This window comes from Plectropomus leopardus, chromosome 4 (genome assembly GCF_008729295.1).
Source record: "Plectropomus leopardus isolate mb chromosome 4, YSFRI_Pleo_2.0, whole genome shotgun sequence".
NCBI classification, from domain to species: Eukaryota; Metazoa; Chordata; class Actinopteri; order Perciformes; family Serranidae; genus Plectropomus; species Plectropomus leopardus.
Genome location: NC_056466.1, coordinates 20006647 through 20026408, shown reverse-complemented (window position 1 = coordinate 20026408; position 19762 = coordinate 20006647). Strand labels below are relative to the sequence as shown.

General features: G+C 40.0%; 1 protein-coding gene across 1 annotated transcript in view; it reads left to right on the top strand.

Moving 5' to 3' along the window:
• LOC121941639 (collagen alpha-1(XI) chain-like) overlaps positions 1-19762 on the top strand; it is a 54167-nt gene that overhangs the window by 22629 nt on the left and 11776 nt on the right. Inside the window, 38 exon segments of the mRNA XM_042484465.1 lie at positions 1865-1984; positions 2071-2199; positions 2334-2381; positions 4012-4053; positions 4265-4327; positions 4418-4492; positions 5119-5202; positions 5322-5378; positions 7217-7270; positions 7374-7427; positions 7583-7636; positions 7719-7772; positions 7853-7906; positions 7998-8042; positions 9391-9444; positions 10324-10368; positions 10453-10506; positions 10592-10636; positions 11160-11213; positions 11353-11397; positions 11974-12027; positions 12420-12464; positions 12632-12793; positions 12906-12959; positions 13071-13124; positions 13223-13267; positions 14465-14518; positions 14659-14703; positions 14787-14840; positions 16353-16406; positions 16575-16628; positions 16729-16836; positions 16952-17041; positions 17143-17196; positions 17541-17648; positions 17902-18009; positions 18103-18156; positions 18255-18308. Coding sequence (XP_042340399.1) covers positions 1865-1984; positions 2071-2199; positions 2334-2381; positions 4012-4053; positions 4265-4327; positions 4418-4492; positions 5119-5202; positions 5322-5378; positions 7217-7270; positions 7374-7427; positions 7583-7636; positions 7719-7772; positions 7853-7906; positions 7998-8042; positions 9391-9444; positions 10324-10368; positions 10453-10506; positions 10592-10636; positions 11160-11213; positions 11353-11397; positions 11974-12027; positions 12420-12464; positions 12632-12793; positions 12906-12959; positions 13071-13124; positions 13223-13267; positions 14465-14518; positions 14659-14703; positions 14787-14840; positions 16353-16406; positions 16575-16628; positions 16729-16836; positions 16952-17041; positions 17143-17196; positions 17541-17648; positions 17902-18009; positions 18103-18156; positions 18255-18308 — 2481 coding nt within the window.

Genomic DNA, 19762 nt, shown 5'->3' with positions numbered 1-19762 from the left:
GGATCACGATCAGCCTACATGGCCCATTCCACACATAATGAACGCTGTGAGGCATCTCAGGTGTTAAATGTTGTAAATCCAGACTGTCGTTTTGGAAGGAAAGGAGCCCCCAAGGTTTCATTTGTAAGAGGAGAAACTATTACAGGTATTTATGTACATTTTAGAAGGCTAATATGACAAAAAAGACATATGATATACTCATTTTTTCACTCATATATTCCCACCCAAAAATCACCTGGGTAACGTAAATTTAAAAGTCTCTGTGGATTGTAAAGAAACACTCACTTCATGGAGAGTTAGATTGCCATTATACTGTAAATATTTGCATGTGCAGATTGTTTCCTCATCAAACACACATAAATATCTTACCACTAGTTTCAGAAGCATCCAACCCCATTAGGATAAAGTGCATTTTAGCAGTGTGGGGCAGCGTTTTTTCAACAGAGTGAGGCCGTTTGCTCTCTGCTTTTGCATTGCTGAGCACCTTATTTTGCACTATGCGCCTCGCATGTCTGTGGGAGTGCCCTGAAAGCAATAAAATGACATAACTTCAACTCGGAGCAGAAATGACCACTGATGTCATTGGCTTTTTTTCCACTGTCCTTTTTGGATGAACTGAGAGGCAGCTCTTCTGTGGTGGGGATGACAACAAGTGGTAGCATACATGGTTTATGTAAAACTAACGTTAACTCGCTTTTATTATCACCCTGAGTTAGCTGAAGAGGATTTAAAATGACAAATTGTAGCTTCAACTACTTTCCTAAGTTTTGCCAACAATAATTAGGCCTGAAAATTGACAGCAGATTGTCACACTATCGCTGACTCATCCTAAAATACGGCTTTAATCCAACATCAGCTGGTGATACTCCCTGTGATTTCTCCTCTTTCTGAAGGTCTCTTGTACCCACACAGATCTCTTTTTCCCTGTGTCCGGTCTCTGCTCTGCCTGTCCATTTTTTATAGCGATTTCAATCTACAGATCTGTGAGTTAACTTCACAGCGGTTAAGATAAGAAGAGTTGACACTGTGGTTGTTAAGTAATTATAAAAAAAGACGGAACGAGCTGCCAAAAGCGCTCTGTCTGATCGGGGCAGGCTTCAACAAAAAAGGTGGTGCGATGCGCCTGGCATTATGCAACCTGCAAAGTATGCTCTTTCTGATCGGCGTCTTACTGAGTCGCCTCCAGCTATTTATTTCCTTGCTGTCGGTTGGATACATCCACCCCCAAATAAAGTAGCAAATCATAAAAGGCTACAGGTGTCTCACTCTCCCTTTCTTATTTTTTTTCTCTCTTTCTCTTTACCCATCGCTCATTCACATTACATGATGCTACATGGTGTTGTGGTCCGGTGTACTTTGCCAGGTTCTATGTGCCAACGCTCCACAGTCCTGGGAAACATTTCAAATCCTCTTCCGCTGCTGCTGTTTGATTCATCATCTGGCTCACAGCTAAAAACTCTGCAGGATTTCAGGTTTATTGTGCTCAGTTGTTTTATTGTAACACCACCACAAATGCAATCAGCAGGAAGAAGCCAACAGAAAACATGGTATTTTGACACCCTAATGATACACTGATGGAGCCAAAATGAAGAAGACTAAACTGTGGCCATGCCATATGTGGACTGCGCCATGTATTTCTTGGCCTGAGTTCTCTGTTGCTTTTTGAGCAACAGAGAACTCAGCCAGACTCAAGGACTGAAGAAATATCATATCTCAATAGACATCCTCTGTGTCTATGTTACATATCTGTTCATTTAATTCGATGTATCAAATCCATTTAAATGTTCTGCATACACATAAACAAAATGTTATATGTGCTTACAATGATGCATCATCTCTGTTTTGATTCTTTCATCGTCGTCAGGTGGAGAGAGCACCTAAGAAACATGTGCCGGAGGAGTTTGAGGAGTTTGACTACAGTGACCTCTACGAAGACATCTCTTTTTCCACGGTGACCTCAGGTCCTAATGTCACTGAGTATGAGGTGAGACTGTGCATCAGCTTGACTTTGTGCCTATGTCTGTTTTTCCTGTCACTCATTATTTGTCTTTTTGTGTGATTGTTGGACAGATCGTAGAGTACGAAGATTATGACAACACAACAGATTACTACCATGTGAACGAGTATGAGTACGAGGACGAATACGATGATCGCTACGGACCAGCTGAGAGAGAACGGGAGTTCTCCCTTAACGCACAGGTACCGTACAAACTATCACACGGCAAGAATTTGTGCAGTTAAACGAAACAGAATCATGTGTAGAGACCAGAAAATTACCTCTCTGTGTCATCTACATTTATGTTGCTCATGTCGATCCGATCTTCTCTCATTAGGATATACCAGAGAAAGGACAGAAAGGAGAGCCGAGCTATTTGGGACCGGTGAGGAAAACACACACAGGGCTAAAGACATGCACAACCACACAGCGGGCCTTAATATTGTCCTCAAAACAATGAGAAGAGAGCATGACATGTCAATACTAGTTTTCATTGCCCCTACTCTGTTTTCTAAAATATAAAATTCAGAATTTCTTAAAATAAATCAATCATACAAACAGTATTCATGGTTTGGAGCAGGCAGCCAGCGGAGCCGAAATATTTGGCATTGTGTGAGAGATTGCAGGCCAGAGAGATGTTATCGAAAGCAAGGCAAGCGTGGCGTGTGACTGAAGGCAAACTCCTACACAGAGCTGCCTCCACACCTGCAGAACAGATCTGCCTTAAGTGCCTTATAACTGAACCAAATCTGGACATCCATCACCAAATAATATCTTTGAATTGCATCACAAATAAACAAATATAAAGCTTATCTGAAAATGTACTTTTTTGTGTGAAAGAAAACCTTCTTGGCAGCCTTTATCGTTTCTTTGAACACAGGGAATTTAAAAACTATCTTAGATGGTGTGAAATTATTAATTAATTAACTTTTTTTCAACTCATTTTCACTTCCTTTTGGGTAACTAGAAGATTATAAGCAATATTATAATATGATTTATTCAATATGTTAAGGGAAAATAATAAGAGTTTAGGTAGCATTGGTTAGTTTAATTCCTCTTTAGGCAGAGATGTTCAACAGTGGATCATCGTTCAACTGTCTGTAAGAGATTGTGGACTGAACAGCCACAATATGTAAATGAAAGTTTTTTTTCGAGGGTTGGTTGTTTGTACTCAAAATTTCAGATTTCTGGGTAGATTTGTAAGACTATGCTTGATGTTTGAGTCAGAAACAGTATATAATTTTAAATGGAATATATGTAAGAATCCTCTCCATAGCATCGAGTTTCAGAAACTGGCAAGCTGTAAAAGAAAGGCATTAAATGCTTTGTTGAATTCTTACACTTGTTTGCTTTTTTTTTATCTGATGAAGTATCTATCTACTACTTGTTATCCTGTTTAAGGTTGAGCAGATATTTCCTGATTTGGACAAGGAAAATAATATAAGACTCCATGTGTTTGGACATGAGACAACAGTGATGATAAAAAAAGGTTTTGTAGAAAATTAGTTTACACTTCTTGGCGGAAAATGATATGACGATATACCGTACGTACAATCAAACAATATATGTTTTTCTAATGCCACAGATCTTTCCATACACTGTGGTTATTATCCCTTTGATACCTCAGTTTAATTACTGATCAATGATCAGGATAATTTTATGGCAGTGTTGCAATTTTATATTATTTTTGCATCAATATAAAGAAGTTATTTGGTTTTTAAGGGGTTTAATTAGCTTAACAAGCACACTGATATCCCTGGCTGCTTATTTGATCTCTAAACAATTTCATAATTCATTTTCTAGAAAACTGCACACAATAAAAAAAAAAACATGCTAAAATATTATATAAAAGTAAAATGCACCACTTAGTACATATCTTAATTACATTTCTTAACGTTTTCTATTTGGTCCGTTACACTTTCAAATATAAGTAATAGCTTCAAACGTCCTGTATTGATCCTACACCTCAACCAAATGCCGCAGAAAATAAGTTAATTTCTGTCAAATTTCTGCAGGGGACACAGATTACAGGACCACACGGGCCTCCAGGACCTGCGGTAAGTGAACTTTGCTGCATGGCGTGTCACAGGAAACACATTTTTCTACACTATTCAGGTGAGAAACCTGTTTTGCATGTGGGGAAGGTGAACACACGTGCAGCTGCAGAGACTTTTTATATGGGAATGGAAGCCTGCTCTTACATAATAATACATATAATTCCATCAAACTCAGTGGACATTTTTTTTTGTTTTTGGTTTATGTTTGAAGGGAGAACAAGGGCCCTCTGGAGTCACAGGACCAGTTGGACCTCGAGGAGACCCCGGGGAGCTGGTGAGGACTGTCCCTTTTTTGCTGTGTCAGTGACTGAGTCCACCACATGTTGGTGTCTCTCCATAACTGTCCTCCTCTGTTCTTTCTTAGGGCCCTCCCGGGCGCCCAGGCCTTAATGGAGCTGATGGGATACCAGGTCCCCCAGGAAACATCATGCTCATTCCGGTAACCTGAAGATCCTTCTGTGGTGCCGGAGGTCTTACAAGCTGCAGTGATGTTGTTACGCAGTTATTCGGTCCTGTTAACTCTTAACAGAGCCCAGAGGCACATGGGAATGCATGAATGTTGTAACTAAAACATGCTCTGGCTCAGGATAGTTACATCACCTGGCCCTCGCTTACCTTTCCAGATCCAATATGCAACACATGTTTCATATCGGTGTCAATCAAAACTTCAGCCAAACACTGGATTTAGATTTTCATTTTGTCGGTCCCATTGTTGTGTCAAATCAGTCAGCTGTGGTGAGAAGCATGTTCCTTCATTTAACTGATGTCTTTAAAACTTAACTGGGTGTTTATTTGGGTTGGCATCTGGTGACTGTGGGGGACATAACATGTGAGTCAAATCATCACATCATGCAGTCCCCTCTTGCATCTACATGTCTGCATTTTATGTGTCACAACTAAATTATTCTGATTTTTCCTTTGATTTCAACCGTCTGCACCTTTTTTGTGAAAAACTGGAATAGCAATGCAGCATATTGGCCACTGGGTGGAGTAATGAGTTTGACTTCAAAGCATATTTTTTTTTTTTGTGCGTGTGTGTGTGTGTGTGTGTGTGTGTCTATATAGTTCCAGTCAGGCGGTGATCCAAAGACAGGCACTGTGGTCTCTGCACAGGAGGCGCAGGCTCAGGCCATCCTGCAGCAGACCAAGGTACACAAACTTCTGAATTGTTGCAGTTACACCTTTAACACACTCACAAAGCTGATGTAGAATCCCTGCGCTGTCTTTGTCACTGTCTGACCTCTTCTTCCTACATCCTCCTCTTCCAGCTGGCTATGAAGGGACCTCCAGGGCCACTTGGCCTCAGGGGAAGACCTGGACCACTGGTGAGAGAGAGATGTTCTCTGATTGAGTTTCTTTTTCTTGAAGATTTACTGCAAAGGTAGTATTTGGCCACTTTACTCTGTTACTTAAGAGAAAAAGCAGATAATTTTACAAAATTTAAATATCTATGCAACCTTAACATTACTTAGAAACACAGTTTAACTGGTAGTGAGCTCTGCAGTGGTGGAATGTAACTAAGTACATTTTTTTAAGTGCTGTACTAATGTACATTTTATACTTGTATTACACAAAGGGAAATATTGCACTTTTTACTCAGTTTGAGGTATTTTAAAGCTCCAGCCACTTTGCAGATTTTGATATAAAATATAAATCAGCTAACAAATAATGGTGTTTACTTTTAGGTTAATCTTCCCCAGAATATATAGAATAATTCAATTATTGGATTCAATTAAGTCCTTAATCTTTACCAGTTTCAACAATACAGAAATAACCACACATTAATGTATCTACAATTATAATCCAGTAATATACTGTTTTACACTGCTTTATTATTCTGAAATTGACAACTGTACTGTAAGATTTAGTGTGTAGGGTTTAAGTGACATCTAGCAGTGAAGTTGCACTTTTGTGCCAAACGTGTAGGAGAGGTACAGTGGACGATGCAAAAATGTAAGTGGCCATATTTATAGCCAGTGTTTGGTTTTTCCATTCTGGACTACTGCAGAAACAACATGGCAGACTCCATGGAAGAGGATTCACACCATATGATTATTTCTTATTCACCATATGATTATCTTATTTTCTTATCTGAAAAATTAACTAACTAAAACATAATTATGAAGATTATGTTCCATTCCTGCAAACAGATGCACCTAAATACTCACACTGTAACTTTAAGTAACATTTTGCATACAAGACAGTATTTTTACACTGTGGTATTACCACTTTTTCTTAATTATATCTGATCTGACAACTTTATCCACCTCAGGTTCTCCCCAACATGACGAAAAAGACCAAAGTTTAGACCGACAAATGCAAAACAAGGCAGCAAACATACACATCAGATATTGTGAATCGGAGTATTACCCTTTTTTACACGCTTCTCTGCAGTGATTAGTGAAACAATTCTTTACTAATTGTGTTTTTTGAATCTAGTGTATTGCTGTCAACTCCTGAGCATTGCCAAAATTTAGGTTCAGAAACTCTACCCCAAATCAGAAGCCATGACTATATCTGCACAGTAAGGGCATCGTTTCTCTTCAGCAGAAAAGCAGTGGTAGTGTGCTTCTCTGAGCGCTTTACTTAGCTTATGTCTCTGTGACAACAATATCTTGACATTAACAATAGTTTACAACAATAGGTAGCTAAAGCAATGTTAACAGAGAGTTAACTACACACTTGACAAAAAACCTATAACGTGCACGGTGATAAAAGCACAACACTCACCGGCATCATTCAGGGGAGGTGAATCTGCTCCAACAAATGAGCTTGTCTGTCTTTGTTATTATAGTTTTTGGCCGACACGTCATACAGCGTAGAAAGACAGTAGCTAAAAGACCAGCAGGGTCGACACCAGTGCCTTTCTGAAAAGTTCTCTTTCTGAAAAGAGATTTTCAACTAGAAGTGCTTGGAGCATCTGCAAAAAAAGACAGAGCTCTCTTAAAAAAACGCAGCGTTTTTTACTCTGAATGGCCACTTGTGACTGCAAACGATTGAAAAAAGCTGATGGCCCAAAAAAAAAAAAAAAAAAAGCTATGGGGACACAGGTCCTAAGTACCTGTTGTGGAAAGGTCAGGTGGATTCATATACTACACACACACACACACAGATAGTCTGACGTTTTTTTAACAACTGAATGCTGTAAACTTTTTTTTCCCAGGGTGCACCAGGTTCCTCTGGGCTAAAGGGGACTTCTGGAGATATGGGGCCTATGGTGAGTTAGCTGGTTGTCACAGCAACACACCCAGCACTTCACTCCTTTCATGTAACACTTGAACTCCTTGTGAACCAGTTCGACTGCTCTCTTTTCTCTCCAGGGTCCTCCGGGACAGCCAGGCATGGCAGGTCAGAGCGGGCGACCCGGGAAAAGGGTGAGTCTTTTAGCAGTAATATCATCTTCTGCAGTCTGTTGATGTGCTCTCATTTCACAGAATGAACATCAGGTAGTCTCAATAGCTCAAATACTTGCAGTACTTGCAGAGGACTTTACCATGTCTAACTTGTTGCATTGTTGCATGTTTTTTAGGGTCGAGCAGGTGCAGACGGGGGTCGCGGTGTAATAGGAGAGCCTGGAGCAAAGGTGAAGAAGCACCGATGTCACACTGTACACTTACTGACTGCTCTGTCGTCTTTATTGATGAACTAATCTGTCTGTTTTTCAGGGGGATCGAGGGTTTGATGGTTTGCCAGGTCTCCCTGGAAACAAAGGACATAAAGTAAGTTATTTGGCTGAGTGAGTGAGTGGTGTTACGCAGACAATTCATAATACCAACTCCCAAGTGTGTGTTTTTCTCAGGGGGACAGGGGTAAGCCGGGCCCTGTAGGTCCTCCTGGAGAGTCAGGAGAAAAGGTGAGAGGTCACCATGTTGTGTGTATTCATGTTTATGTAAGTTCATGTTTTTGTATATACAGGATGTATTAATGTATGTGTTTTTTCACAGGGCTCTGAGGGGCCATCTGGGCCAAGAGGACAACCAGGTGATGCTGTAAGTGTTAAAAAAAACGCACTTATTTACTTATTTAATCATTCTTGAATCCACTACAATTTAATTAAATGTGGTGTTAGTCTAAACGCAAAGAAACGTTCACCTCAAAATCAAAAATACATGTTTTATCTCTGACCTGTAGTGCCATTTATCAATCTAGGTGGTTTTGGTGTAAGTTGAAGAGTGTTGGAGATATGAGCCGTAAAGATGTCTGCTCTCACTCCAGTGTAATTGAACTAGATGGCACTTGGCCAAAAACTCAATACCAATGTCTCCTTCCAGAAATCATGACTCAGTTTCTCAAGATGATCAGTTGACAGATATAGTTCAGTAGAAGCAAAATTTTTCCATGCATGAAACTACTAACAATGAGGTCTGTGGGTTATCTTGAGTAACCGGTTCATGATTTCTGGAAAGACATTGTTGCTGAGTTTTTCAAATGTTTTTTTTTTTTTTTTGGTGCTTTGAGCACCACAAGCCAATTGTTACTTAGTTCCATTATTTTCATTAAATGGGAATGGCATGATATTTTCATCTGATTCTTAGCAAGAAAACAGATATGATTATTTACCGAAATGGTGAACTGTCATAACCAAGATGTTATAGCTCTCTGAGACATTTTTTGTTCTATGATAATCCCTTAAAGAAATGTATGGACCAAGATATACATGTACACAAAACACAAGTATTATCTATACAGAAATTAATCCAGCCTGTTGTGCTACCACGCACAAATAGACACCCATGCACTTAACCTCTGTACTCACATATATATACATCATATAAAAGATTCCCTAGCCCTAAATCCAAGTGTTTGCCCTTAAAAAAACACTATGAAGACACCAAAATGTCCTCACAATTAAGGTGTGGACATAGTCCTTGCCATGAACATCTGTGGACAGCTGCAGCTATGCAGAGGTCCGTGAGCTTACTGTCCTCTTCTGCCCACATCGGGTAAAAGTGAAAGTAAGAAGCTGCCGCTAGGTTTGTAGTGAATGTCAAATATCCAACTTAAAACCAACTTGACTGTGGTGAGACAGCTGCGGCTGGCCGGACAGCAGTGTTTTGGACTGCAGTGGTGTGTGGATCACGAGATTGTAGCATGTGCAGTTGGTATGCTGCTATGCCTGCAGTCTGCTCACTAACAAAATATGGGCTGCACACAGATGTGGGCAGAGGGTCTGTGCTGACCCTCGCGGACATGGACTGACGACGACATTTACGTCGAGCAGAAATGTAATATCCAAAGTGGTCCTCACAAAGATAGACATATAAGAGCACACACACTCAAATCACATGCAGTTATATTTCATTATATGTAACTGTTGTGTGTATTTCATTGTTTCAGGGCTCCAGAGGTCTGAATGGCCCCAGAGGTCGTCCTGGTCCCCCGGGCCAGCCTGTGAGTGTGAACTCTACACTTTCTCATGCCACCTCTACACACACACACACACACACACACACATACACACACACACAAAACATTCACAGTCTCTCACATTATTCTCTGCCTTTGACAACATTAGAAGATATACGATGCCAGTAATTATCCTGCTGTTTCTCATCTTTGTTAATCCATGCAGTTTAAACACATATCTTCTTACCAACAACATAAATCCAGCTGTGGTGTCACTATCAGATGATGTCACATTATAATTTCTAATCATGATGTTACTGTGGTTCTCCATTTGTTAACACGGTCTTATGTAATGCTTATCTGATACGATGAGTGTCTCCCTGCCAAATACAACATCTCCAAACACCCCCAGCACTTTTTTCTAATTATCATTTGTAAAAACACAAGTTAGCACTTGTAAGAATCTGAAACACTTGTTTTTTTTTAATAAAATACATATTTGCACTTGGTGTTGGTTCATTAAGAGTAAAATGCCTCGAGCTAGGAAGGGGGAACAGCCAAAACTAACAGGGTGGCTGATAATTTTCAGTTTTATTTCGTTGTTGTCTCAGGAGGCTCATGTAACAAGCCTCAGGAGAAGTTCTGTTAACGATGCCATGCAATGCACACTCCTTATATCTATCTATATCAGACAGGAACATTTTTTTTTTTAAGAATAGAGGGTACAGCCAGAGAGTAAACACCATAGATGGAAAAGTCATACTTATAGAGTCGGCAGCTCACAATCTCCTTGGAAAAAAAAACCAACACAAATTCTCCTCCAGTTTCCTGTTATTATGTAATTAAAAATCTGTAGTTTTAACTCGAAGATGCAGGATTAAAAAATCAGTTCCTTTTATTAACTCTTCTTCTTTCTCCTCACAGGGTATTCGAGGAATTGACGGGGTTCAAGGCTCAAAGGGAAACATAGTGAGTATAATATAGATAATAAGTAAAGACAGCAAAGCTTGATAACAGATTAGTTACCATGACATCATTTCCTGTTTATAACAGGGAGCCCCAGGAGAAATTGGAGCACCTGGACAGCAAGGCAACCCTGGGATTGTGGTACGGGCAGAGACAATTATTCACAAAAAGAATGCAGTTGCATAAATAATTGCACAAAAATACAGATGCTCCGTCTCCCCTACAGGGTTTTCCTGGTCCTCAGGGGTTAGTCGGGCTGCCAGGAGAGAAGGTAAGACATTTTAATAGGATAAGCTCTGCTCTGAGAACAATAGCAAAATGAGGACCTCAACTAGGGGTGAATGTGTCATCCCCACAAGATCCACAAAATAAGCAGTTGATCTTCTCCATTAAAGCCATAAAAAAATGGACTATTTTCATTCCAAATCAAAACTTTCCCCAATTTTTATTATTTTTTATTTATGTTAAAAAGGTGGTTGAAGGAGAATCAAGAATGCAGTCATCAATTTTAATTCTTTGAACTAATATATAACTAATATATAACTAATCAGACCACAACTGGTCTGTAAATAACATATGCATTCTGTTGATTATGTGCACAGTGAACAGTGTTTTGTAACGCTTGTTGTATGTAATCTCTATGCTGTCGCTTATGATTCACCTGCAAGAGGACAAGGGATGAAAGTTTTTTTTTTTTTGTTAAACATGGTCCTTTTCAAATAAACTTGTAAATTAGAATTTTTGACTTTGGGGTGAAGGAGGCTGTAATTGATTGACTGATCATTGTTTTAAAGGGGCCTCAAGGGAAGAAAGGGGTGCAAGGGCTACCTGGAAACGACGGACCTGCTGTAAGTATAAGCGTGTTTGTACTCATATGGATCTGAGGACTTTTATTGACATAGTGCATTCCCTATACCCTTAAAAACTAACCTTAACATCTCAGTTACATGTCTCACTACAGATATTAATGAGGTCTTTTGTCATCAGGGTCACCCTGGAAGAGAAGGGACTCCAGGTGAAAAAGGACTGCCTGTAAGTCTGTTTTATACTGTACATGTTTCTGTGTTTGTGTGCAACGCCTTTCATGTTGCTGCTGTCACAGTTGAAGGGTAACTTCAGCTTTTTTCAATGTTATTTTCCCATGTAGTTGTAACGAAACATTGGGTTCAGTGTTGAGTGAGCACATTCCCTGACTGGTTAAACTGCAGCTTGTTTTGCTGCTGCCAGCCTCAGTGGGTTCGCTCAATGCTGGACAAATTTTAAAAGTTTTTTTCTCAGTTAGTCACTTAGCGATAAACTGTGTCCAGGTTGGAAAATCATTGAAGTTACACTTTATTTAAAAGGGTTAAACAAACAAGATATAATGTGATCATTTGTGAGTTTTAGAGGAGCTGATCAGCAGTTTTTGTAACCTTTGGACAGAGCCAGGCTAGCTGTTTTAACGGTTTCCAGTATTTGTGTTAAGCTGAGCTAACAGGCTGCTAACTGTAGCTTCGTACTCAACAGACAAATATAGAGTATTAATGCTTAAATCTAGCTCTCAGCAAGAAAATAATTAAATATCTTTCCCCATATGTCCAACTGTAATGTGTATTTGTTCACGTGAAGGGTCCTCCAGGAGTGCAGGGACCTGTTGGATACCCCGGACAAAGAGGAGTTAAGGTAAGAAATCCCTTAATGTATTTTGGCTGTAGTTTTACTGATCCTCTGGTTTTAATATCATCTGACGAAATTCACAACCCTCTATTGAGAAAATGTTTTGAAACTCCATTCAGTAAATGAAAAGAATAAAATATAAGTCCATCTTAAAATGAGGCTGTATTTTGTATTTCTAGAGAACTTATTTCTTATAGCCATTTTAGCCATCTTCAAGCCAAAAAAATAGGCAGATTATGGTTTTCACTGCCAACAGTCAGGTTTAACAAGAAAATACGCCAGCAATTTGATATGCTGTACACCTTATGAGGATGTTATGAACAGCCAGAGATATAATATCATATGTTTTCTGTTTTCTTGTTGCCTTTCCCGTTTGGTTTGTCTCTCCTGTTTGACAGGGAGCAGATGGAATCAGAGGACTAAAGGGAAGCAAAGGTGAAAAGGTGAGGGACAGAAAAGTGGTTTGGTCTGTGTCCATTTACAATGTTTTGTTGTCTGAAGATATCAAAATACCTCAACAGATCAACTCCAGGAGGCATGCTATTTTTTCACTATTTTCTGTGATTTTTTTGTCCGTCTTTCTGTCTCCTCCAATTCATTCTGTCTGCAGGGAGAAGATGGTTTCCCAGGAGCCAAAGGCGAGATGGGAGCAAAAGGGGATGTCGGGGACAACGGAGCTCCAGGTGGCAGAGGAGAAGACGGGCCTGAGGGTCCCAAAGGACAGATGGGTCCTCAGGGAGACGCTGGCCATGCTGGGGCTTCTGGAGAGAAGGTACAGAGCTCAAAAATGATAAAAATATCTTTAAATATTCTTTAACTTGTATTAAAAGTTCTTAACCTTGTATAAGATGAGTTCAGAATCACACTGTCCCTGTTTTTTTTAGGGGAAACTTGGAGTTCCTGGGCTGCCAGGATATCCAGGGCGACAGGGTCCGAAGGTAAAACAAATAAATAAATCAACAATTGGTTAAATTATTATAAACAAGTGAAAGATGTAGTAGATCAAATTTGAACAAAATGATTGTGTGAACCTTCCTCCTCCTCCCCAGGGCTCTGATGGATTTCCTGGTGCAGTGGGAGCTGCAGGAGAGAAAGGAAAGAAAGTGAGTTGAGGGTTCAAAGTCACGTTAATCTTGTGTCACAAAAACAGAATTTTCCCATTAATGACCATTAATGACCTTTCCTCTGTGGTGTTATGCAGGGTCCTGCAGGACAACCAGGAAGTGCAGGCCAGAGAGGTCCAAATGTGAGTGCTGTGTCTCAAAACATTTACGAGCTCAGTAGGTAATGAATTGCACAAAAAGTGAGATATTTTCAAAAAGCAAGCCGCATGCCAAAAATAATTTTAATTCTTCTGAGAATTAGCAGAATGTCACTTTAAAACCAGGTGAGTCAGGTGGCTAGCAATACAAGTGAAGTTCTGTGCCCTCTCTCAGGGCGGGACACATACATTTTCACTAAAGACATTTGTATTGGACTCTGGCTTTGAAGAGAGCATAGATAAGTTTCGCTTTCAGGCCAACTGCTTGCAGCAAACATTTAAGTCACATGTTTCTGATGTCGATGTCTTACTGGATATTCCCACAATACTCGAAAACAAGTCTGGTAGTAGCAACAACAGTATTTTGTGGACCAAGCTGAAACCTCAACAGCTGAAACATGAAGCCAACACAGGTGTGCTTGAGGCTTGAGGCTTCAGAAGCACCAGACCACCATGTTAAAATATCCAACTTTACAGCAGAAATAAACATGTTTACAGCCTGGTACAAAATATGGTTTTGGTCTCTATAGCTAATTTCTGTGTTCATCATGACTGTGCAGGGTGTCAATTTTTATATACAGTAACCCAGCCGTTTACATTTTATTAAGGCCTAAATTCGCACATCATTAAGGGCAGGCCACTTTTCAATTGCCTGACTCACATCACATAGCTGAGGCCATTATTTTTACAGTCTATGGTGCGGACCGAGGAGGAGACTAATGTATGCCCACAGCAACAAAATGCCACAGTCTCCTAGATATTCAAAAATGAAATTATCGCCAAAGTATTTGACATAACTAGAGGTTTTTAAATTTGCTATATTTATATTTTGCTTTATTGTAGTTTAAACGCTCCAAACTAGTTGGTGGAAATGTCCATAACTCATATTTCTTTTTTGTAAAATTTGAATTATGCATCATGTCAGTAAGAATCCTCAACAAATACGAGCACAAAAGTTTACTTTAAAAAATGTTTTGAATGAGAATGCAGCTATAGTCACCTCAAAATCAAATCTGAGTCATCGCTGTGTTTACTGAACCATGAGCTCAATCAGTCTCTGAACGTTCACTGTATTGTGAGTCACTACCTTCTGAACTGCAGATCTGTTTGAACCACACCTTTTGTCTCAGGTCACTCAAAGTGCATGGTGTTTAGTCTCACACATGTTTTCCTGTACGGCAGGGTGCACGAGGTGGCAGAGGGGCAAAAGGACCAACGGGGAAACCAGGAGAAAAGGTCAGCTGACTCTCCTCTCAGCCAATAGTAACATCTCGTCAATCATTGTTAATGGTTGAACAGACTTCATACTATTAGCTGTGCTTCACCAGTTTCTACCAACCACTGCCTCCATGTTCTTCCCTCTTACTGTCTCATAGGGCGCCTCAGGACATGATGGACCCCCAGGATCTCCTGGAGAACGGGTAAGAAAAGCACTGTGAGTGTTTATTATTAATGGGTTGATTAGTTGATGGATTGTTACAATGACTGGTTATGTTTTTTCTAGGGACCTCAAGGGCCACAAGGAAGAAATGGAGAGCCAGGACCTAAAGGCTCAAGTGTGAGTTGTGACAAAACACACACACATTTTATCAGTTATGTGCGTGTCAGGAGAAAGATTTACCCAACCACCCCACTCCGCTCAATCTTTTTTAGACAAATCATTTAAATATGAAATAGTTCAATTGCACAACATACTGGCAAATAAATACTCAAGCAGTATGGCTAAGGATTATTTCATTGATACTTCTTTTTCACTATTAAAAACTCACTGCACTGTATAGAGAATGGTGGCTCTTTCCAGTTTTTAATGCAATTTCCATTTTTGTTTTTGTTTTTTATTTTTCCAAATAAATTTCATTGCTCATTTCCAGTCCAGTTCAATCTAAAATCTCAACATTTTATACAGATAAAACCCAATACAAGAGTATTCATTTACAAGCCTTCACAGTAAAAACAGTCTTCCAAAAATACATTTTGTAATTATCAAATGACTTATTTTGACCTCTAAGCATTATTTGATTTTCCCAGTCCAGTTTTATGCCTCCATGCCGGCCATAGGATCAGCCAGAGGCATCATGTTTTCAAGTTGCCGTCCGTCCTGCTCATTCTCATGAACATAATATCTCAAGAACACTTTTAAGGAATTTCTTCAAATTTGGCATTAACATCTCAAGGATGAACTTATTCGATGTTGGTGGTCAAAGGTCAAAGGTCAGGCTCACTGTGACCTCACAAAACATTTTCTTGAATATAATTCAAGAATTTATTAAGAAGAATTTATTATTTTTTTATTATAGAATTTGTGCTTATTATGAAAACATTTCACACAAGGGCTTAACAGAATAAAATTACGACGTGATGACATGTTATGTCCAAAAGGTCAAAGGGAACTTTCACTGTGACATCATAATGTTCTACAAGTACATACCATAACTTTTCCTCTCTGTTCCTGACTTTCCGGCTGTTATTCAACGCCATAAGTCAGGAACAGAGAGGAAAAGTTATGGTCAGATACTGAATTGGTGACACTAACTTTGGGTGTCCACGTTAAAACTTTGCTGATTGTATAGATCTTCTGTGCTGCCAGGTTGAGGATATGTAGGAAGCTTCCATGTTTTTAAATTTGTAATTTCTTTGCAGAAACATCCAGATTTTCAGCATTGTTAACTGTCAGAGCTACTTATCAGTCTGGACAGACATGGATGTAAACTCCACTCAGCTGGTTGGCAGAGTATAACAACTGAACAACTGCTAGGCAGTAATTCTAGTTATTCCCTGTCATGGCTCGGATGGTAGGTGGCAGTTTGTTGTGTTTGATGCTGCGTGCTTCAGGTGTCATTCTTTGTCACCTTCCAACAAAAACAATCCTCACTGTGAAAGCACTGCAAGAAATAATACGCTGCAGTTATATTTGAATATTTAACAGCTGTATGAATAATGTTCTAGGAAGGTGAAGGTCAGTTTTTATTCTGAGCTCACATTAATTTCTTACCTTGATCTTGGTGTTCGTATGTTTGTGTCTGTGTGGTTCTGTGTGTACACATACGTGTGTGCGTATGTGTGTGTGTAGGGTCCTGCAGGGAAGGATGGACTTCCAGGTCACCCAGGTCAAAGAGGAGAGCCGGTGAGTTAAAATTTCACAAGGGTTCATAAGAGGATGCCAGTTACTGCACTTGGTGTTTGAGAATAAATCTTCACCACACACACACACACACACACACGCACACACACACACACACACACACACACACACACACACATACACTGTACTCATCTTTGTCTGTGACTGCAGGGTTTCCAAGGGAAGACAGGACCACCAGGACCCTCAGGTGTTGTGGGGCCACAGGTGAGCTCAGCTGTGTGACTCAGTTCTTTTTTGTGATAAATCTCCTGCCTTGTGCTTCTCGTCTGTCCTGGTTTAACTGACCCAATCACTTGCATTTCAGGGAAAATCGGGCGAACCCGGTCCAACAGGGGACAGAGGTCACCCAGGGGCACCAGGTGTCCCTGGAGAGCATGGTTTACCTGGGGCAGCTGGGAAGGAAGGTGGAAAGGTGGGTTCGCAGTCCGCAGTCACTCTCACAAAAACACTGGTCATCATTGTTTATAGAGTCATTGTTTGTGTTATGATTGTACAATGTTTTTGTTTTTTTTCCTTTTGCCTCTCAGGGTGATCCAGGTTTACCGGGAACATTTGGGAAGAATGGTCCTCCAGGATTGAAAGGGTTCAGGGGGAGCAGAGGAGCCCCTGGGATTATGGTAACACACTTCAATACACAATCACCAAACTCCATACAATTTTTTTGATTTATATTATAAATGATAAGATACAAAGTACACATTATTTGTGATCTTTTCAGGGACCTCCTGGACTGAAAGGAGGGTCCGGACCTAATGGATCACCAGGAGCCATAGTGAGTTACAGTACATCTCTTTCTGTGTTGCTACAGTTCATGCTCAGGATGCCCTCTAAATCTGCTTTTTGTTTGTGAAATGAAAGCATATTTCTCCAGCTGCGTACGATTTCAGTGCAATATTTTACACAAGACCACTGAGAGCATCATCAGTTGATTTATACGGAACAAATACTCGTAAATTATCAACATTTTTCAACTATTTTCTGGTGTGTTATAATTAAAATCAGTATGCAACACTATTATCATCCCAGCCATTTTAATTAATCCATCATTTTTAGCCTTTGTTGCACCAGGGCTTTTAATTGCCAAGAGGTTCAGAGACCAACATGTCTTGTCTGTAGGGGCCGACAGGTGAGAGGGGCCCTCCGGGACCAGCAGGTGCCATCGGACAGCCTGGTCGGGCCGGAGCAATCGGAGGACCTGGACCAATGGGAGAGAAGGGCGAGCCTGTAATTTCATCTTTTTTTTCTGTGTTACTGTATTCAGTGGTTCTTTTATGTGTTCCCGTCAGACTTCATTCATTTTCAGTGACACCACAATTCACTGACACTCTTTTATACTTTAAGCACATAAAGTAGAGGTTTATAATGTATTAATGGAAGGAAAACCATATTAAAAATATCTGTTTGGATTGGTTGTTATTTATTATCTGTGTATTTAGCGTGTATGCAGAGTAACACGTTCAATGTGTTTCTGTTCCAGGGAGAGAAGGGTCCGATCGGACCAGCAGGTCAGGATGGTGAACAGGGACCGGTAGGGATGCTTGGGGCTACGGGCCCTGCAGGACTTCCAGGAGATGACGGAGATAAGGTGAACTGCGTAAACTGAGTCCATGAAGCAAACAGAGAGTGCGTGTTTGTACTGTGGTGATAACTTGTGTGTCCTCTCTTTCTCTGTTCACAGGGAGATCAGGGAGAGCCGGGGCAGAAAGGCAGCAAAGGAGACAAAGGGGAAGCTGTGAGTCTGGAGCTTTACATCGACATGGGTTGTGCTCCATAGCCAGACATAACCAGACATAACCAGACATAACCTCTGCTCTTCTCTACTCTTCACAGGGCCCTCCAGGCCCCACTGGCACTCAAGGTGTAGTTGGTCAGCCAGGACTTCCGGTGAGTCTGTTCTTCTCTTTCTGTTTATCTTTAAACCCCACGGAGTACTGCAACACAAATATGATGGAAGGTTTGTGAATCCCAATAGTCCAACAAGTTAACATGTCTTATGCTAAGGAAATCTACTAAGATGCTTCTTTTCACACTCACTGTCTGGCTTTAAAAACTCAGGTTGAATTTTTTTCATTATTGAAATCAAATAAGTCATAAAAGGATTTTTTTTTGCAACTTTGCTTATTTGCTCTCTTTTTGAGCGTTAGAAGAGAGGATCAGTATGTCTCTTATGTCTGTTTGTTTAAATGTGAAGCTACAGCCAGGAGACAGTTACTTAGCTTAACATAATAGCGCCTGGAATGCCCACTTATTAATGCCATATATTTTTGTCGAGTAATCTGAACAAAGATCAGAGTGTAGAAACTACAATTTTTAGGTTTTCAAAAGGTAGCCAGGCAACCTTCAGAAGCTCTAGGAAGTCATTACATGTGGCCAAGAACCAATAACAAATAGCGACAAAGGTAACAAACCTCCACATAAACCCTCTGTAGAACCACATGTTTACATTTAGCTTTCCATACATATTTTAATAAATAATAACAGTAATACGTGATGATTAGTCAGCTTCAGAGGTTCTCCTAGGCACTGATTACACCTGGTATTACCATCTGTCTTTAGTGATGAGATCACAAGTTGACAGGTCCAAGTACAGGTGTAAATAGACCGAATGCATCCTCAATGCATCTTGAGATCTGATCAGTTGGATCACATTCAAAGGCTAAAAACACCAAGCAAACCAAGCAAGTCAACAGCAGTCCAAGCTCCAGCCAGATGATGCCAACTTATAATTTAAGATCCAGACATCAGATAACAAAAATCTTTTACCTCGTTAAAACGAAGTGGTAAAACAATCAGAGAGGAGGAGATCTGATCACAGGTGGTCAGTTGTAGGGATGCACCATTTGGGAAAAATAACACTATGTCAGTGTTTTTTCTTTTTCTTTTTTTTTTTTGTTTTATTTTGGCCGCTGTGTTTTACATACAGTGCGCCGCCTCTTCCTAATATTAATGATAATAAGAAAAAAAAAATCACCAGCTTCAAAGATTGTACTTCTTAGTAAGATGCATGTTTTCTTTACAAAGATAAGCATATGTGCCTTGTTGCAGCTCAGTCTATTCTCCATTTCATTGAGAGTGTGACTCAGAGCTAAAGTGCTGCTCACTGGAAGAAAACATAAAAACAAACCACACGTGCAAACGCATCTGTTGCTCTATTAAAGTCATACCCAAGTCAGTGCAAAGTTAAGCTAACCTGCTGCTGGCTGTCTCTTCCTTTTTTAACTTACAGACATGAGAGTTGTATCGGTATTCTCGTCTAACTTTCAACAAGAAAGCAAATTAGTGTATTTCCCAAAATCTAAAACCTGTCGCCTTTAAACAGTGACTCTAATCTGCACAAC